This window comes from Marmota marmota, unplaced genomic scaffold, assembly GCF_001458135.2.
Source record: "Marmota marmota marmota unplaced genomic scaffold, marMar, whole genome shotgun sequence".
NCBI classification, from domain to species: Eukaryota; Metazoa; Chordata; class Mammalia; order Rodentia; family Sciuridae; genus Marmota; species Marmota marmota.
In genome coordinates, this window is record NW_025999961.1 from 3,789,376 (window position 1) to 3,807,539 (window position 18,164).

At 36.9% G+C, this 18,164-nt stretch overlaps 1 protein-coding gene across 1 annotated transcript in view; it reads right to left on the reverse strand.

The window, feature by feature from the left end:
• The window catches only part of Spef2 (sperm flagellar 2), a 165,666-nt gene that overhangs the window by 59,411 nt on the left and 88,091 nt on the right, over nucleotides 1–18,164 (reverse strand). The window contains 4 exon segments of the mRNA XM_048802898.1: nucleotides 3,470–3,608; nucleotides 3,691–3,818; nucleotides 9,070–9,206; nucleotides 15,707–15,796. Of these exon segments, the coding sequence (XP_048658855.1) occupies nucleotides 3,470–3,608; nucleotides 3,691–3,818; nucleotides 9,070–9,206; nucleotides 15,707–15,796 (494 nt within the window).

Below are 18,164 nucleotides of genomic sequence, written 5' to 3' on the forward strand. Positions count from 1 at the left end.
GATTCTATTCTTTCACATCTAATAATAAGTCAAAGAAAAAAACCCAAAAGGAATATGTCCATCATATGTGATGAGTATATATATACATATACATATGTGTATTATATATACTCATTGTACATATATACATATATACGTATATATGTATACAGACAGAGAGAGAGAGAGAGAGAGAGAGAGAGAGAATGCACCATAGTGCATGTGCACAAAGGCATTATTATTTTTTTTAATTTCAGAAGTTTTTCTAATGTATGCTCTTGCTGAGGATCCATAGCTAAAAAGAGTATAATATCTTTGGTGAAACTTATTTGTCTAGTATTTACTGAACCTTCCAAGTAGAAATATAGATTGTATGTTATTTTCCCCCTTTTCCACATATATACCATATGGAACTCAATGTCGACATATTACTGTCTTGTACAATTTGATTAGCTTTTTTTGGGGGGGGAGGAGATAAAATGAGAACCTTATTAAAACAACAGAATAACTTAAATATTTAAAACGAAAACATACCACTGTAGAAATTTTAAAAACATGATACATTTGAATATAAACTTGGGATGAAAAAATATTTTTAAATTAAAACTAAGAATCTATCTATAATGAAAAATTTTTATATTTATCTACAAAAATATTCAAAACATTCTACATGTTAAAACTCACTACAAATAATACAAGGTAAACATCAAACAGAGTATATACTTGTAACATGATCAACAGGTAGCTTACATCCTTAATATATAAAGAAGTCATAGGAATCAATAAGAAAAAAAGGATACTCCAATAGAAAAGTGGGCAAAAGTCACAAAATGACTTCAGGAGAAAGAAAATAAATGACCATTAAACCTATGAAAATATGGTAAGCTTCAACTATAAAAATAGAAATATAAATTATAAGAAAATATCCACATTTTTACCCAATAAGTGGGCAAAGATTGAAAAAGAAGATAGAATCTAATGTTGAGAGTATTCATACAACCTGCTGCTTGAAATGAAATTTAAATTTTTAGTGTGAGATTTGTTATATTTAACATTTTATTTTCAAAATCTGTAAATTTTTAATGTGTTTCAAAGACCTTAAAAATAAACATGATCTTGCTGGGTGTGATAGCACACGCCTATGATCCCAGCAAGTAAGGAGGTCAAAGCAGGAGAATCCCAAGTTTGAGACCATCCTGGGAGACCCCCACCTCAAAATAAAAACTAAAAAAATACCTTCACAGAAGCAGAACAGGAGGATGTTGGGGAAATGAGATATAATTAAAATTACTATTTGTTAAGGGTTGTAGAGTATTGAGAAAAAATACCCACCCACCCTGTAACTCCAAATCTGGAAGAAAGCCCTTGAAATAAATAAAGCCACAGAGAACAAGAAGGAAATAGAGGACAGGTATAAAACAAACATTGACACTAAGATTTGCTAGAAATAAATCAGAAAAATTACAAATAAGATATTTTAAAATTTCAAATTACTGTGTTATCTGTCAATAATCAGTTGACTAATATTAGGATGAAGTATACATGAGGGCTGGCTTGGGGGTGGTTTTATGAATAGGTAGGAAAGAAATAGAAAAAAGAAGAGTCAGTCTTAGGATTTGCGTACATGACCGTTTGGATATGAGGTGTACCCTGAAATTCCCCTGCAGGAAGGTTTGGAGGTGAAATGATTAGGATATAAAAGCTGTAATCTAGTTAGTGGATTAATCCAGTTCTCGTTTTTCTTTTCCTTGCCTTGACTGATTAATCCATTTGATGGATTGATACTTCGGGTGGATCATGGGTGGAGCTGTAGGCAGGTAGGTGTGAATGGAGGAAGCAGGTCTTGGGGGTGTGCCCTGGAGGACTTTCTATCCCTGGCTCCTGGCTCTGAAGCTCTCTGTTGCCAGGCTGTTACGCACTGAGCAGCTTTCCTCTGCCCACTTCTGCCATGTTGTTCTGGCCACCGCAGGCATACAGAGTCAGAGCTGCCCAACCATGGACTCAACCTCTGAAACTCTGAGCAAAAATAAACTTTTATTCCTTCCAATCAGGACTTTTGGTCACAGTGATGAAAATCCGACCAACACAACCCAGTTAACTACTACTTTTTAAGGAATGTCTAAGAACAAGTAAAACACCTCAGCTTCACTAGCACATTTAAGTACCTCTTGGGTCAAACCCTTCTGCATCAACCAGGCTACCATGAGGCCTTGCCCTTGTTATAAAAGCTTCCCAGCTGGTTTCCAAACTGCTCTTCCTGCTCATTTTTCTCCCCTATAGGATCTTTTGAGACCAGCAACTGAAGCTTTCCATCTCATTCAGATCAATGCCATTACCCTAATACTGACCTCTGGGGCCTTAGGTACTACGGTCCCCTACAATCTCTCCAGTCTTATCACCAAACCACTTGCCCATTCTCTCTCTGCTCCAGCTACACCAGTCTCCTTGCTGTTTTTCAAAAGCACTGAACATCCTGTACCTTCATGGTCTTTTCCCTTGCTTTTCTCTGTGGCCGAGATACCCTCCTCTAAACATGCACGCGGCTCACTCCATCACTTCTCTCCTGAGTCTGTTCAAGTGTCACCTTCTTAGAAGGAATTTTTAGAGCCATCATAGACAAAATTATTACAGAAATGTTTATTTTCCTCTTGCCCTGCTTTCTTGCTCCCCTCAAAGCTCTTCTTGCTAAGGACCTCATTCTGTATTCACTTGTTTATTGCTTATTCTCTGTCTCCCGGATACATAAGTTTATAGACATTCTGTTCAAGTTCAATTCCCAGACCCTTGATATAAATATTTACAGAGCAAACAATGGGATATGAGGTAGAGTTTGGCAATGTTTTTGTTGCACAAATAAATACTTAGATCATAACCAGAATTGACTGCTAGTAGCCCATACTTCTGGCAGTAACAAGGGGTCTTTCTGATGGGATAAGGGGGTCTGTGGATTTACAGAGAACACAAGGGGTAAGAGACTGAAATTAGGCTTCTTGTGCACCAGAAGCCCTTGTTTAAAGCATCAGGGTAATATACTTCATTCATGAATTTATGTTCTGTCTGTTTACCAATTACCAAGCATTGTGCTTGCTAGAGTACAAAGATGTATAAGCTTTGGTACCTGATCTCAAGACATCTACTCAATGCTTGGCTTTTTCTCACTTTTCTTTTCTTTGCCATTGACTGACCATATGATGGTGTTCAAGACAGGCATGTGATTAACACCAGACATGAGTGCAGCCACATGGACCAACAAAGGGGACAGGAATTTATAAGACAGAGGCCAAGAGGGCACCTGCAAGGCAGAGACCTTGGCTTCTCTTTCCAGAAGTGTTGCCACCACATTCTCATTCTGAATGCAAAGCACAGAAGAGCCTCTGCTCTGGAGAGTTAACCCGGTAAAAGTTCAAACCATTGCCTTTCTCATCCTCACTCTCAGGCAGGTCAGAGAAATGAACTGGGCCCTGGCCCAGCATGTCACCGATGTCCTTACATTCACTCTTTGGTGCAGTTCTGCCTTTGTTTCCTCATCATCCCACAGGTCATCAGGAAGAGAGTTGAAATCAGCCTGCCACTGAGCTACGAAATCTTGCTTGTGATCAGGACGCCTTAGAAACTCCTGGAAACTTGTTCTGTAAGACATTGAGAGAAGGAGAGGGATCTTATATGTCATACCTGTAAACTGTAAAATTCTGACTCTGGAACTTTACTCACCTGATCTGGTATAAGTACGCAAGTACAGCATGCTGGTCTTCTCTCAGATGCCTGAGAACCGTTTTGATGGTGCTGATGTAGGAATTCTCTATTAGTTCCCAGTAAGGTATTAAAAATGAAGGTAATTCCTGTTCATGGTAAAGCATAGAAATCATTGTTTCAAAATGAAAACTCTTCTGAATAATTGGGTCAAAAGAGTATTATAAGCAAGCAGATCAGGAAACAGTTGCAACTATCTGAAGCATTCCCTGTGAAACTTCCTACTTCTCTTTTCTTTCCCTCTCCCAGTTAATTACCATTCCAAAGAATTCTTCAGGTCTCAGTGCAGACATCATCTCTTCCAGGAATCATCCCCTGACCCAACAGTTTTGCAAGATTACATTCAGATGGCCTGAAGTTGGCCCTTAGCTCCCTGTACTCCTATTATCATAACATCAATGACATTAATTGTAAGTGCTTATTTATTCAACTCTAGAATATCAGTCCTGTAAAATCAAGAATTATGATCATCTTCTTCATCACCTCTTTTTTTTTTCATCTTGTTCACCTCTATCCAATCTTTCCTTAATTACCATAGTGCCTGAGACCTAGTAGATTCTCAAGGAATATTCATTGAATGAATGAATCGAATCATCACATTTTGCCTCAGCTGGAAAACTGCCTCCTAAGGAGAACGCAAAGATGCTATCTCAGAGGGATGAATAAGATCCTGTACCTGGATGGATTCTGTCCCTTCATGTCCTATTTCCCAGTGCCACTGTCCTCTCTCATTCAGGTCCTTATCAGCTCTTGTCTAGAAGGTACAGGTATCTCCTGGCAAATCTCAAGAATTCTTTTCAATATCCATGAATAACATTTCAAAACCAGCTAATAATGACTGAGAACTTATAACCACCAAACAAATTGGTTTTAATTGCTTTTCCCATTTGAATATGAAGCAGTTGAGTCAACAGAGGCCACAAAGCCCATATAAGGTCATGCAGCTGCTGAGTGACGTGGCTGGGATTTGAACACAGACAGACTAATCACAGCCCACATTTTAAAATGATTCACCCTCCTGTCTCTCTCAGTTACTGTTTTGAAAACAGATTCCAACATGTTATTTCTGTAGAACATTCCATGGCTTCAACTATCCAGCAGATAAAGTCAAACAATCCAGCACTCTTTCAATGTCCTTAGAAATCTGATCCCTTCTCCTGTTAGACTTGACTCCTGAAGCCGCCTCTGCAGACTTTCTGCTTCCAAATACATTGAGCTATTTTCTCTTGGGTACCTCCTCCTTAACTAACTATATTATTCCCTCCTCTATGTTATTATAACAGTTTCTATTTTGTTTACAAATACAGCGTGCTATAATGAGTTGCTTATATTCTTCTGTCTTCAAGCAAATTTTGTTCTGGGACATAGAAACTGCAACTTACGTGTTTTTGTGCTCCCATCCCTGAGTGCAGCATTTGCAAATAAGAGGTTTTCAATGGATGTTGACATGGATGAAAATAGACGCTCATGAATCCAGTTTTGACATTAGTTAGAGTTTTGGGAGACTGGTTGACTGCATTTAGTTTTAAAAGCCTAAGATTTTACATCCAACCATAGATTAATGTATTTATCTTAATCAAATATTCATGATTCATTTATCTTAATTAAATATTTACATTTCCTTTAATGCTTCTCTGACACTACTTTACACCTTTTTCTGACCTAGCTTCTTCTCTTTCTGGTTTCAACAGAAAACCAGAGATACCTATCATTCGTGTATCTCTCTCTCTCTCTCTCTCTCTCTCTCTAGGTCATGCAAATTTATATATATATATTTATATCTATATAAATATATAGATATATATCTCACAGTCTCTCTTAAAAGAAGTGGTATTCAGAGTGATGCTAAAGAGCATTTTAAATAAACACACTTTTTTTTTTTTTTGGTACTGGGGATTAAATCCAAGGGGGCTGAACCACTGAGCAATATCCCCAGCCCTTTTTATATTTTATTTTCAGACAGAATCTCACTAAGTTGCTGAAGGCCTCTAACCTCAGCCTCCTGAGCTGTTGGTGTTATAGGCATGTGCTAAGATGCTTGGCAAATAGACACACTTCTGAGCCTCCCTCCTGGTCAATTTCAATCCATTAATCAATGCCTGTGCCAGAGAGTTACCAGCTAAGAATGGGCCTCATTGAATTAACATTCTGCTCTCACAACTGTCATCTATCTCTGGTAATTTTGTGAGGAAATTTCTGAATGCTATCTTGAATTCAAGAGATCTTACGTCTGTGGTACTCTCTGATCCATCAACCTCACCTTGCTATTAAGGCAAATTAATGGACCAGTTGAACAAGATTTATTCTTCCCGGGCAGTCTCCAAGCGATCATTTTATACTTTATAAGTGCTCAGAAGCCATATGTTTAATGATTTTCTGAAGTTTTGCCAGGGATTAAGTGTAGACTCTCAATCTGTATGTTAATAAGCATCATCCACCTGTTCCTAAATATATAGGCATTTGACCTTGGTTAATCATAGGTAACAGAAACCTCGCAAAGTGAAATTGAGGCTAAGGGGGTCTATTTTTTAAGAAGGGCCAGGTGAGAATGGATCAGAGTTCTGAATTGAACAGTGGTCTACTTTTTGGCAGAGAAATCCCATGTCTGTCAGCTTCCTGAGAATGATAGATTTCCAAACTTGGAACATGTGGCTCTGTGGCCCCTGTACTCAACTTCAGTCTAAGGAACAAGTGCAGGAGGAGGAGGAGGTGGGGGAGGAGAAGGACTGCTATGATTTGTGGCCTGTGAATGAGGACACTGAATGGGTCATGGAGCCCAAGGCACAGCTGCCTCTTTGGAGAAATCCTGCCTCTTGGGCGTCTGTTCTTGTATTTCCACAAGCTGGAAAGCAAAGACCTTTCACTCTGATTGACTCCTAGCTGCTCTCTGCACCTTCCCTTGTGACTGGCAAAGAGGGTATGGAGGCTCACCTTGCACTTGACTGCTGCCTGAAAAAGCCAGATCTGCAATCTCCCTTTTCATGCTCTTTCTCTCTCTCTTTGCCTCCGTGTACCTACTGAGGTAAGGCTGACCAGGGTCCTTAGGAGGCCTGGAACTAGGCTTACCAGACAGAGCACAGATGCCTGCTTAAATTCATTGCTTATTAGAAATCCAAATGTAACTGGTGACATGTGCTCCTCTTCCTTGGCAGGTGAACTCTGCAGCTCCTGTGGGAAGCCTTGAGGGGGAAAGGACCAGGCTGACTCAGGTGACCTGCCTCGCTGTAGCAGCAGCAGCCACTCTCCACAGGGCCTCACTCAGCTCACTGGAGGTCTGGCCTGTGTCTGTCCTCATTGTCCCTCTTCTCTACCCTGCTCAGTGCCCTGAAGAACACAGGGAAGCTGTCTTGCCCTCCCGTAGTCTAAGTGTATTCTCCTGCTCCTCTGCTGTTACCTGTGGTGCTGCATCCCCAGTGAAGACCCAGGTCCCCTCCGGTGGCCCTCTCTGTGCAGAGGTCATCTTGAGCCCCAAGACCCTGCTCCCTTACTTCTTCACCTCAAGTCTTGAGTCCATAATGACTCCCAGCTATCCCTTGTTTGGGAGGAATGATTGAATCCTTGTAGGTTCCCTTACTTTCTGACCATACTTTATTCTATCTCCTCAAATTTTCATTTATTTTTCTCCAGAATTTTTACTGCTAAAAGACGTACAGGGGAACTAGTATCATATCTTAATATTGATGCTTATTTAGTTATTTAATTCTTGTCCTCTATTTTCTGCTTGTTTTCTATGGCTTTATTTTTTTAAAGGGCTTTCAGGTTTGGAGTTCAGGAATGTGCTTTGGGTTTTGCTCATCACTTCATACCCGTTGTAAACATTAATTTTAATTTTATCTCATTCCCCCAAACCTCTTCTATATTCTGCTTCTAGGAGTTTTTTTTCCCAAATTTTTTAATTGGTACATTGTAGACCTAGGACAGTTTTGGAATACACACACACACACACACACACACACCTATACATGTAATTTGTATATAATTTGTATACATATATATACATACATGCATACATACACAAATACACAAATACAATATGTAGCTTCTTTTTGGATGAGTGTTGTACATATTTATAATGATATATTTAATGTTCTCATCTTTAAATATTTTCTGTTTTAATTTTACTCTCAATGATAATTAATTACTTCCTCATGAACCTATCAAGAGTCTGTTACACGCTCTGCACTGTGTTTGATTCTGTGTTTTATACAGTAAATTATTCAACGTGCTCTTTCCTTCCATCCCCAAATTTCCATCTAACTGAGGAGACAGGACATCCCTACGAGAGCTCCTTCCTAACAGCAACACCTCAGGTGCTACAGTTTGCCTTTGAATCTTAAATGATTTGCAGGAATGGTTCTTGCTGGATTTATCAGAATAGGACATCTCTGGGGATTACAGTAGAAAGAGGGGACTTAGACTTGTAAAAGCTTCTTTCCTTTTAAAAACGTTTTAAATCACCATTCTGTGCAATTTTCCTCAACCGATTTCCCCCAACTGGAAGTGCCTGGTGGCAGCTGGGCTTGGCAGCTGTCAGAGAAGGATGGGCTCCCTGGGGATCTCCTTGTTTAGCACACCCATTTCAGGCTCTCAGGTCAGACAGCTGTCTCCTTTTTTTAATATTTATTTTTTCATTGTAGTGGGATGCAATACCTTTATTTTATTTATTCATATGTGGTGTTGAGGATTGAATCCAGGGCCTCACAGGTACTAGGAGAGTAAGCGCTCCACTACTGAGCCACATCCCCAGCCTCAGCTATCCACTTTTTTTTTTTTTTAAACAGGCTTACTTAGCTTCAAAATTTTCTCCTATTTCTAAAGAATCAGAGGTTAAACTCCATTTAAAAGCATGTGAGCATTAGAACTGGATAGAGGGTCATAAATTTGCTGTGTATGTGTTCAGTGGAAGTCATTCTAGGAAACTGCATTTCTGCTTGTCCTCAGGAAGAAAATTGGTCCTCCCAGAACCCATTTGCTCTCTTGATTTTAGCACTCAACAGAAGTTCAAAATATGACTCAGAAACTCAAATGAAGAGGAGAAACTTTGAGATGTGTTTTAATGATAAACTCTAGAAAATTTGTTATTTCTTCTCTCTATTCCCCCGACCCCCGTCTCTCTCTTACTTTCTTTCTGATTTTCTTTCTGTGGTGCTGGGGATTGAACACAGGACCTGTGAATGCGACTCAAGAGTTATTACCACTAAGCTACACTCCTAGCTCTATCTCAGATTTTTGATGAGTGCACATATATTACCAGTTATGAAATGATTTTTGTATGTTGCAAATAATGATGTGGATCATAAACCAGACAAAGAATGGATTCTTTGACTGTAAGTTGCATACCTCAGGGATTGGTTCATTCACGTAGACCCATTCTTCAGATCCTGGCTTCGGTAGTGGTGGTGCTGTTGGAGTGGGTGATATGTCTGTAGAGTCAGCAGGTGATTTTTTTACTGGTGTTTTTCCTCCTAGTGATTTTACTTTAGGAGAAAATTAAACATGCATATTAAAACATTTTGATACAAGTAGATGAACAAGACAGAATTCTTTCTAGTAAATAAATAAATCCATGATTGCCAGGGACTTTAGGCAATTCATTAACTATTTCTTGAGTTCCTTTATACAGTCTTACAAAATCAAAATGAAAATAAATATCTCATTCTCTTCTCCACAGCCCCCAAATTAACCAATAAAACAAATAGTGATGAAATATTTTCTTTTTTTAAGGCAATACAACTGCTCTCATTCAATTGGCTATTGAAAAACTTGATGTTTTATTTCCATTTTTGCCCTTCTATACTGAACATGTGGTTATTATGAAGTTTGGACTCTAGTGCAAATTGTGTTTCATTTCCTAGTGCAAATTAAACTCTCTGTCTGGGATGAGAAAGGGGACAGCTAGAACAAGAGTGGTGCTGTTGGTGTCCCTTGGGTCCAGGGCAGAGGACAGGAAAGAAGGACAATCCAATTCTTAAGAGTCAACTGGAGGAGGTGGGGCAGGCAGGTGGGAAGAGGCCATTGCAGATCCTGAACCTCCCTCCACTCCCTGCAGGTGACAAGGCTTCTAGGAAAAACTACTTTTCTTGCTATAGCCAGAGAGTAATTGATGGTTGAAGGTAGGTGCTACGCCATAAGTCTGGCTGAATCAAGGTGTGAGAAAAGAAGAAGGAATGGAAGGGAAAAGGGGGAAGGGAGAGTATGGGAGGCAAACAGAGGGGAAAGAAAGGAGAAGAAGAGGAGACAAAAGGAGGAAAAGAGGAAAGAGGAAGAGTTGGTGTAGTGTTCTAATTTAGATTTGAAAAGACACCCACTTACCTGTATTGAGCATCAAGAAGAGTCTAGAACAATGGCAAGTTTATGGTCTGAATGACTTGTTCCTTGACTCAGAGAACCCTGATGTTCTCTGGGATCAAGGCTATTAAAGGTTAGAAATTCACTCAATTTTAATTCCTCTTACCTTCAGATTAATTATTGAGATGTTTAGATGCAGTTTATAGATGCCCATAATATAGGGAGTGCTTTCTTTGCCCCAAATATATTTTTCTAATGAATATTATTTAATGACAATGTTATTTAGAAAAGTAAATACATCTTCCACTCTTATGTTAATTGAAAATACATGGATTATAAGTAGAGGAGAAATTGTCAACGGTGTCCTGTGGGCAGTTTAGGTCATTTTTACTTACACACACTTAAAAACAGTATCCATTACCATAGATCTGAAATTGTATCTAAATTTTTGAAAATGTAGAAAAATTTAAGAAAAAATTTGGGCATGTAATAGCTAAAGATATTCAGTATACACACGCATATGTATATATACATATATATACACACATGTACATATATATGCATATATATGAGTATATATATATAAATATATATATATATATGTATATATATATGTGTATATATATAATACACACATTTATATATAAACACACAGCACATATATATGTATATATATTTATAAAAAAAGAAAAGTGTAAAAAATGTGTATATACATACATATATGTGTGTGTGCATGTGTGTATGTACGTGTGTGTGTGTGTGTGTGTGTGTGTATAGTATAGTATAGGATGAGTTTTCATCCTTTGACCTGAGTCTCTGGTGAAATAAAAGTGATATTTTTATGGTAACCTCAAGATGAATTTTTCTAAGCAGAAATCCTATGAAGGGCTTAGTAACTATAAACTCGGAACTATACTGAGTAGTCACTTTTTTTTTACACTTTTTTTCCCTTTTCTTAATAAATATCATGATTATTTAGTGAAAATTAAGAGAGATAGGGAATAGTTTTTGAACTATTTGGCTTTGAGTCTATGTGAGTTTTATCCAAATTTTTAACAATAAAAATGTTCATGGGAGGAAAGACTTGAAAGGATAAATATTGTGCACCACAGTGATGGAAAGATGTCACGTTTGAACAAAACCTTTGAAATCATCTTAAGTGCAACAAGGAACATTGCTTCAAAGGCTTCAGTTTCTAATAAGAAATTTGCTTTCACTTAAAAGATTGAATCCTTGAATGCGTGGTGTAGCTATTCCTCAAGGGTGAAAGATTTGGAGAATAAGTTTTGGCTAGTATGTTGTACAGGTAAATTTTAGCAACTTATTTCTTAAAATAAACTTATGGTAACATGCAGAAGCCCAAGGAACTAGTACAGGTAATAAAAATAAAGTAAAAAGAAAAATTTGATTTTAGAATACAGGATTTATTTAATCAATATTACAAATAAAGAAATAGTCAACCAAAGATGAAATGACTGAGCAATAGGTTAGAGGGGAAAAAAATCAGTACCAACTTTATAAAGACCTAAAAGTCAAGACCTGAAACAAAAAATTAAATAAGAAAATAAACAATTCTTAGGTAAGAATAAACTGTATTAACTGACTAGGAGAAGACACTAAGAGAACAAAAATACTTTTGCATTAAATTAATACCCAGGGAGATTAGAGGATTGAGAGGTAAAAACTGTAGGAAGGAGGAAAAGATATGAAACATCTGATTTATTATGTTATCAAGAAAGGCATTATTGTTATTATCCTTTGGTTCCAAAATATTTCTAGTAGAACCAGATTTTATTAATAGTTTCTCTAGGGAGGAGCCAGAAGTTTAGGTTAGCAGCGATGGCTTTCTAATTGCCTTGGGAGTCAGCCACATTGGGCCAAAACTGACTTTTTAAAAAAATATTTTTAGTGTAGACGAACATATTTTATTTTTATTTATTTATTTTATATGGTGATAAGGATTTAACCCAGTGCCTCACATGTGATAGGCAAGCACTCTAACACTGAGCCACAACCCCAGCCCCCCAAACTGACTTTTAACTAATAGCTAATGCTGATGGCTGCCTGAGCTTCAAACAGAGACAACCAAAGCTGGTATTCAGGATGGCTTGGATAAGATTAAAATTTTAGCTTAGAAATTTAGTTGACTGAGATAATACAATCAGGAAGAGAAGATGGGCAGAATTAGGCAAGGAGCCAGAGACTGATCATGAACCAGCTTACTATCTAGCTCAGTATCGAGAAGCTGTGTGAAAAAGCTCATGTAAGGAAAGTTTCCTCTCCTCACTTCCTAGAATTCATGTTGCTCCTCTGTGGAATTAGAGAGATGGCATATGGACAACCGAAAAGTAATGAGATTGATATCTGATATCACTTACAAAACCTAGTTTTAGTATAATTATAATCAGTGATAAGTGAAGGGCTCTTCCTTGGTCAACTTTACATAGAATTCCACTTTCTATCCACTGTCTTTGGAAAATTGGTCTGGGTCCAATAACAACAACACATATAAGTTTACTATAAGCCAGAATTGGTTCTAATTATGCCTTACAAATGTTTCTTATATTCCAATGACTACAATAGAGCAGTAAGCCTTGGGCTCTAATGCAGAGGTTCACAAACTTTAATGATCAACAGAATCCCCTGAAGATTTGTTAAAATACAAGTTGCTGGGCATCCCTCCCTCCTGGAGTTTCAGATTCAGTAGGTCTGGAGTTAGGCTGAATATTTGTATTTCTAATAAGTTCCCAGGTGATGCTGCTGGTCCAGGGCCAACACCTTAAGAGACAACGCTCTTGTAGATACATCTAGCAAAATCGATTTCATTTCAACTTTGACTCTTTTTTCTATCTTCCACAGTACTTCAAATAAGTGAGTTTAATGTTTTTAACATTGACAGTACAGTTTTTTTAGAGGCCCATAGCACCTATAATAACTGAAATTTAACTCAAGTTAGAAGGCAAACACTGGAACAATACTAATGTGAACATGTGGAGCAGATCACAGGAACTAAAGATGGTATTATTGTATTACCAAGTGTTCGTTGGTGAGAACTCTAGTCTCAACAGATACTCCCCAAGGGAGAAGAATTCTGCAAACAATATGCTTTTGGATCCTACCTACTACATCTCTCACTCCCTGAAACATGCATGTTGACATAGAAAAAAAATCCTATAATTAAAAAACATTTAAACATGATGCAACTTAGCATTTTCTGAACTTAGTTAGTTAGTATCTTTATTAGAATCCTAATTAGCATCTCCCATGTAAGACTATAGAGTTAAAAGCCATTGCTTTCTGAAGGACTATAATGGTCAATGGCAAATGGATAGAAGAGGCTAAGAAACACTGTTAAGATTACCTAAATAGAATTGTGTATGGAATCTCAATGTTAAGATTTTAGGAGAGGAGGGGTAGAGATTGATCTAACATGCAGAGAAGAATATAAATGAGTCAAAGACACCAATATCAGAATAGAAGGATGATTTGGAAGAAAGGAGAAAAGAGATAGTTGCTTAACTCACAAGAGATGCTTTAAATATAATCATGATCAAATGTCCTGTGAGATAAACAGATAATCGATTAATAGTGTTCACCCATGGTGATATTAATTTCAAATATTAAAAAAAAATAATGTTATTTTTCTTCATGAAGGAGAAAATCTTCTCTTATTATAAATGTCAAAATATTTCTTTGTGACAGATTTCTAAATTTTGATTGAGAGTTCATCTATTTCAAATATTATTTAATATTATAGAACAAGTAGTAGGATAAAAGCTAAATCTTTTGAGTTAGTGATATTGAGCTAAGTACATGGCTCCAATGTATGTATTTTACTGTTGTATTTGGGTGTTTGCTTGTGATTTGTTTGGAGTTTGTATTCCTTTAATTAAGAAGATGCTCTATAACATGTGCATTATTGTGTCTAAATCTGATGATTTTGTACCTAGTAAGCATACTTAATTGCTATTTTTGATGATTATATGATGATCCTTCATTTGTTTTTGTTTTTTGGATAACAATGAACAAGCAAGGGATAAATAATATAAAATGTGAAAACTACTCAATTAATAAGTAAATTATTATATCATAAATTATTGCTCTTAGATTTGAATTAAAATTTTAATGTCAGTGTTAACTTGCCAATCCACACTCTAGTTCTATAGGCCTACAATCCTATAATCAGAGAGGGATGAGAGTCTCTTTGAGAAGCGTGATTTAAATGCCAAAACAACCATATTTTTAGCACATCACTTTGCGGACATTGCACACTCTTGAACTACAATTGTGTTCAATTTGTGATGAACAGTTAAGCAAAGGCACAACTTCGTGACAGTGCCATTTGAATGTAAAGAAGAACAGAAGCAGCTGACTGTGTGTATCCCCAACTGCATTTCAGCCTTTAGTTAATTGGCTACTTTATAGCAGCTTAACATAAATCTAACTAACATGACTTAGAGACTCGGGAATTTTTTTTAAACAAACTATTAATTACTTTAAAATTATGTCCCCTTTATTGCAAATAAACAGTTAAAGTAAGATATTTTTTAAAATGAAACAAGGGTGAAGGAAAAAACTGTAACATAAAATGGAAGGTCAAAACCAGGAGAGACAAGAAAAAGCAGATATTGAGATGTAGGTCCTTGTACAGGCAGTAAACCTGAGCCAAAAATTTGGTTCTGAACTTCCAGACAGCCAAAATACAAAGGGAAATGCTGTCATTTTGGGTGCTAATTATATCCTCATTCAGAGGAAGGAAATTTTTTCTGGTCCTTGATACTGAATAAAGTTTCTTACCTACGATTTCATGTAGGGGTCACTGAACAATGTAGTGGACATAGTATCCCCACAGAAATGTAATACAAGGTTATTGTGAGTATATCAAAGTTTACCTCCACTGTTATGTTCTACTGTAGAAGAAGTTTATGAGGACTTCATAAACTTTATCAGTGAAATCAATTTAATAGAAGGTCAAAGAAAATTCAGGGCAGTATGTGTAACTTTCTGATGGCAAAGCTTACTTAGCCCAAGGATAATACTAATGAAGATCGCTGATGAATGCATATTCTGCCTCTTGGACATTCTCTGAATGATTCCCTGCAAGCATCACTTTTCTTAGCAGGGCCCTTGCTAAAAGGCAGGATACACAAAGTTTGAGGCTATTTTCTTTGGTAAGGACTTATGATTTACAAATGCCTGAGAGACGTAGTCAATGCATACTCATATGTACTCCTAGCTGTTTTCACTGACAGACTTGCACAATGTGGATTACATGTAATAATGTCATAGTTTAGATCTAGAATGCCCCTGAATATCATATACTTAAAGGCGAGGCTTTTGGGAAGTGATTGGATTATGATGGCTCTGATCTCATCAGTGGATGGATTAATCCACTGATGGCTGCATGAACTACTGGGAGGTGGGACATAGTTGAAGGAAGTAGGTTACTGGGGGTACACTCTCTGGTCTCTCTCTCTCTCTCTCTCTCTCTCTCTCTCTCTCTCTCTCTCTCCTTCCTGACTGCTATGAGCTGAGCAGGCTACCTTTGTCACACCTTTCTGCCATGGTGTTTCTGCCTTGGAGCCAGCCAACCATGGACTGAACCTCTGAAACCTTGAGCCAAAACAAATCTTTCCTTCGCCAACTTTGTCACAGTGATGAAAACCTGACTAACACAAATAGTATCTACCTTTTTCTGCTGTTCCTTTTCTTTTGGGTGCAGTTTCACCTTTCTTTCCTTTTCCTTCACGAAGAGCTTCTTGTTTACCACGTGGGGTTTCTAAACAAAATTCAACACACAGGTGTTACCGATGACTTACTCCAATAGCTTAGGCTATATGATTTCTAAGCAATCATATGTTATTTCTCACAGATAAATAGTTATATTTGTGAACCACACAAAATGGCTCGGGTCTGTTCTGTGAGTTAAAATTAACCTGAAGATAGAATGTGGAGCTTCTCAAATGATATCCCTGCTAGTATTTTTCTATTTCATCCCTCTGAGAATTTTATTCAAACTTTAATATTAACATCTGGTAATGAATATGATCATAATCCTCTGCAATGGAATTGTGGAGTTTTTAAACTTCCAAGTCCATTTGAAATGTGGGCTTATTCAGATTTATTTTAATAAGTGCTCTTCTATTTTGCCATACTGAGAACTTCAGTTCAAATCAATACTGCTGTTTGGTGGTGGAGTTCATAATAAGCCTTCCAAGGGAGCACAGCTGTGATCTTTTCTGAATTGAATCTCACGTGTGTTTAAAGCAGATATAAAATGTAGAAGTATATAAAACATAGAACTATATTTGAACAAAATTATGTTAGAATTCAGTGTACTCTGTCTACTTTTCTACCCCGTTCCATATTTTGTTGTTATTGTTTTAGGAATTAATTCCTCTTTTCATCTCAGTTTCTAGAAAATATTGTAATTGAATGTCTGAGTTGGGCATGTTCAGAAGCCTCAGAATTCACTTGGGAAAGTTTCTCTTTTGAAGAAAAATTGAAATTATTTATATAATTAAAAAAAAAAACCTTCCAGAAACTTCTCTCCCTGAGCTGAATGGGCAGCACTCCTTGCTCTATTGAGGCCCATGAACACTGAGTGATGCACTATTGTTGGATACCAATGATGCACTATTGTTGAATAGCAGTAATTAGGCCTCTAGAGATTAATCTTTTCAAACATTATTTAATGATTAGGTATTAGCACTGCTTTTGGTGGAAAAAACAGACAGGTACAATCAGTCTTTGAAGCAACAATAGATTTATTATTCCTCCAATGCACAGTGTTCAAGAAAACAATTTTAAAATAGCAAACAATCTTGAGAAACTTAAGGACTGAACTATGTTGTAATCAGAAACATGAGAGATCAGTTTTAGAGAACAGCTCAAATACATTGATACTCTGATTGAAGCCAGTTGATGGGGTGTAAGGGGTGAGTAGAGTCATGGCTATAGCTTAAAGAACCGTAGTGGATAAATCCAGGCTAATTTACACACGATGAAAACTGTCTTTCTCAGCTCTGAAAAGCATTTTCAAGATTTTTATTTTTTTTTCTCCAGACCTTTGAATTGTTTTTTAAATTCCTACTAAGGTAGTAGAAAAAGGATGCATACTTAAGGATGTATACTTAATTCATGGCTTTGTATTTTATTGTCATATCGTAAAAACTTTAATGTCTGTGAATTTTGCCTTTAGTTAAGCTTCTATTGTGGGAGTGAAGTTATCTTTAATATACCATAAATTTTCAAATTTCCTTGCTTAGTATGAATAAATTTATTTATTTTTTTTAAAGGTTCAGACTCATCTAAAGTCTTCATGAAGCCCAAAGATTTGGAGTTTAGAAGTCCAATTATGACACAACCTTAAGACTAGGTAGACTTGTGTAAGTGCATGGCCACCCATTTGTAAAGTGGAAACCAGAAACTAGAGCCAGGGCTGTTTTATACAAACATCCTACTAATTTATACAATGATCAAACACTTTACTTTTGTCATTATATTCATTGTCTATCACATGCTCCTTAGTAGTTAAGGATATAAAAGGAATTCAAACTAAAGAATATTCTCTATGAAGACTTTCATCTATAGAACCAGCAAACACAAGTTTACTGAGATGTCAGATATTTATTTCTTTCCTTTGATAACCACATAACTCTGAAGATTCACATTCAGACAAATTCTAGTCTCTAATGGATGCTATTGATTGGTTCCCTTATTCTTGTAGACATCTGGCTATGTTAATTCTCATTTTATTAAGACACTCTCACTCTTTACATCAATGTAACTCTATAGTTCAGCAAACAATTGTCATCTTGATCTGCCCTAAATTACTTCATATTCTTCTGTGTTTTTTCTCTTCCTGACTGTGTTCTTATTCTCATCAGCTGGCCTGAGTGTGATGAGTTCACATTCCTTGCTAAACAGTGAAGACCCTGAGGATTTTATCAAAGGTGTTCTTGGCTAGTAATGGTGGTTTTCGTTAGGTGGAGTGTAGTTCAGTGGTAGGGCATGTGTACAGCATGTGAGAGGCCTTGGGCTCAATTCCTAGCAGAGAAAGAGTGAGAAAGAGGGAGAGTGTATGTGTGTGTGAGAGAGAAATAGTGATTCTTCTACTTCCACCTGAGTGTAGATCTTTGTTTCTC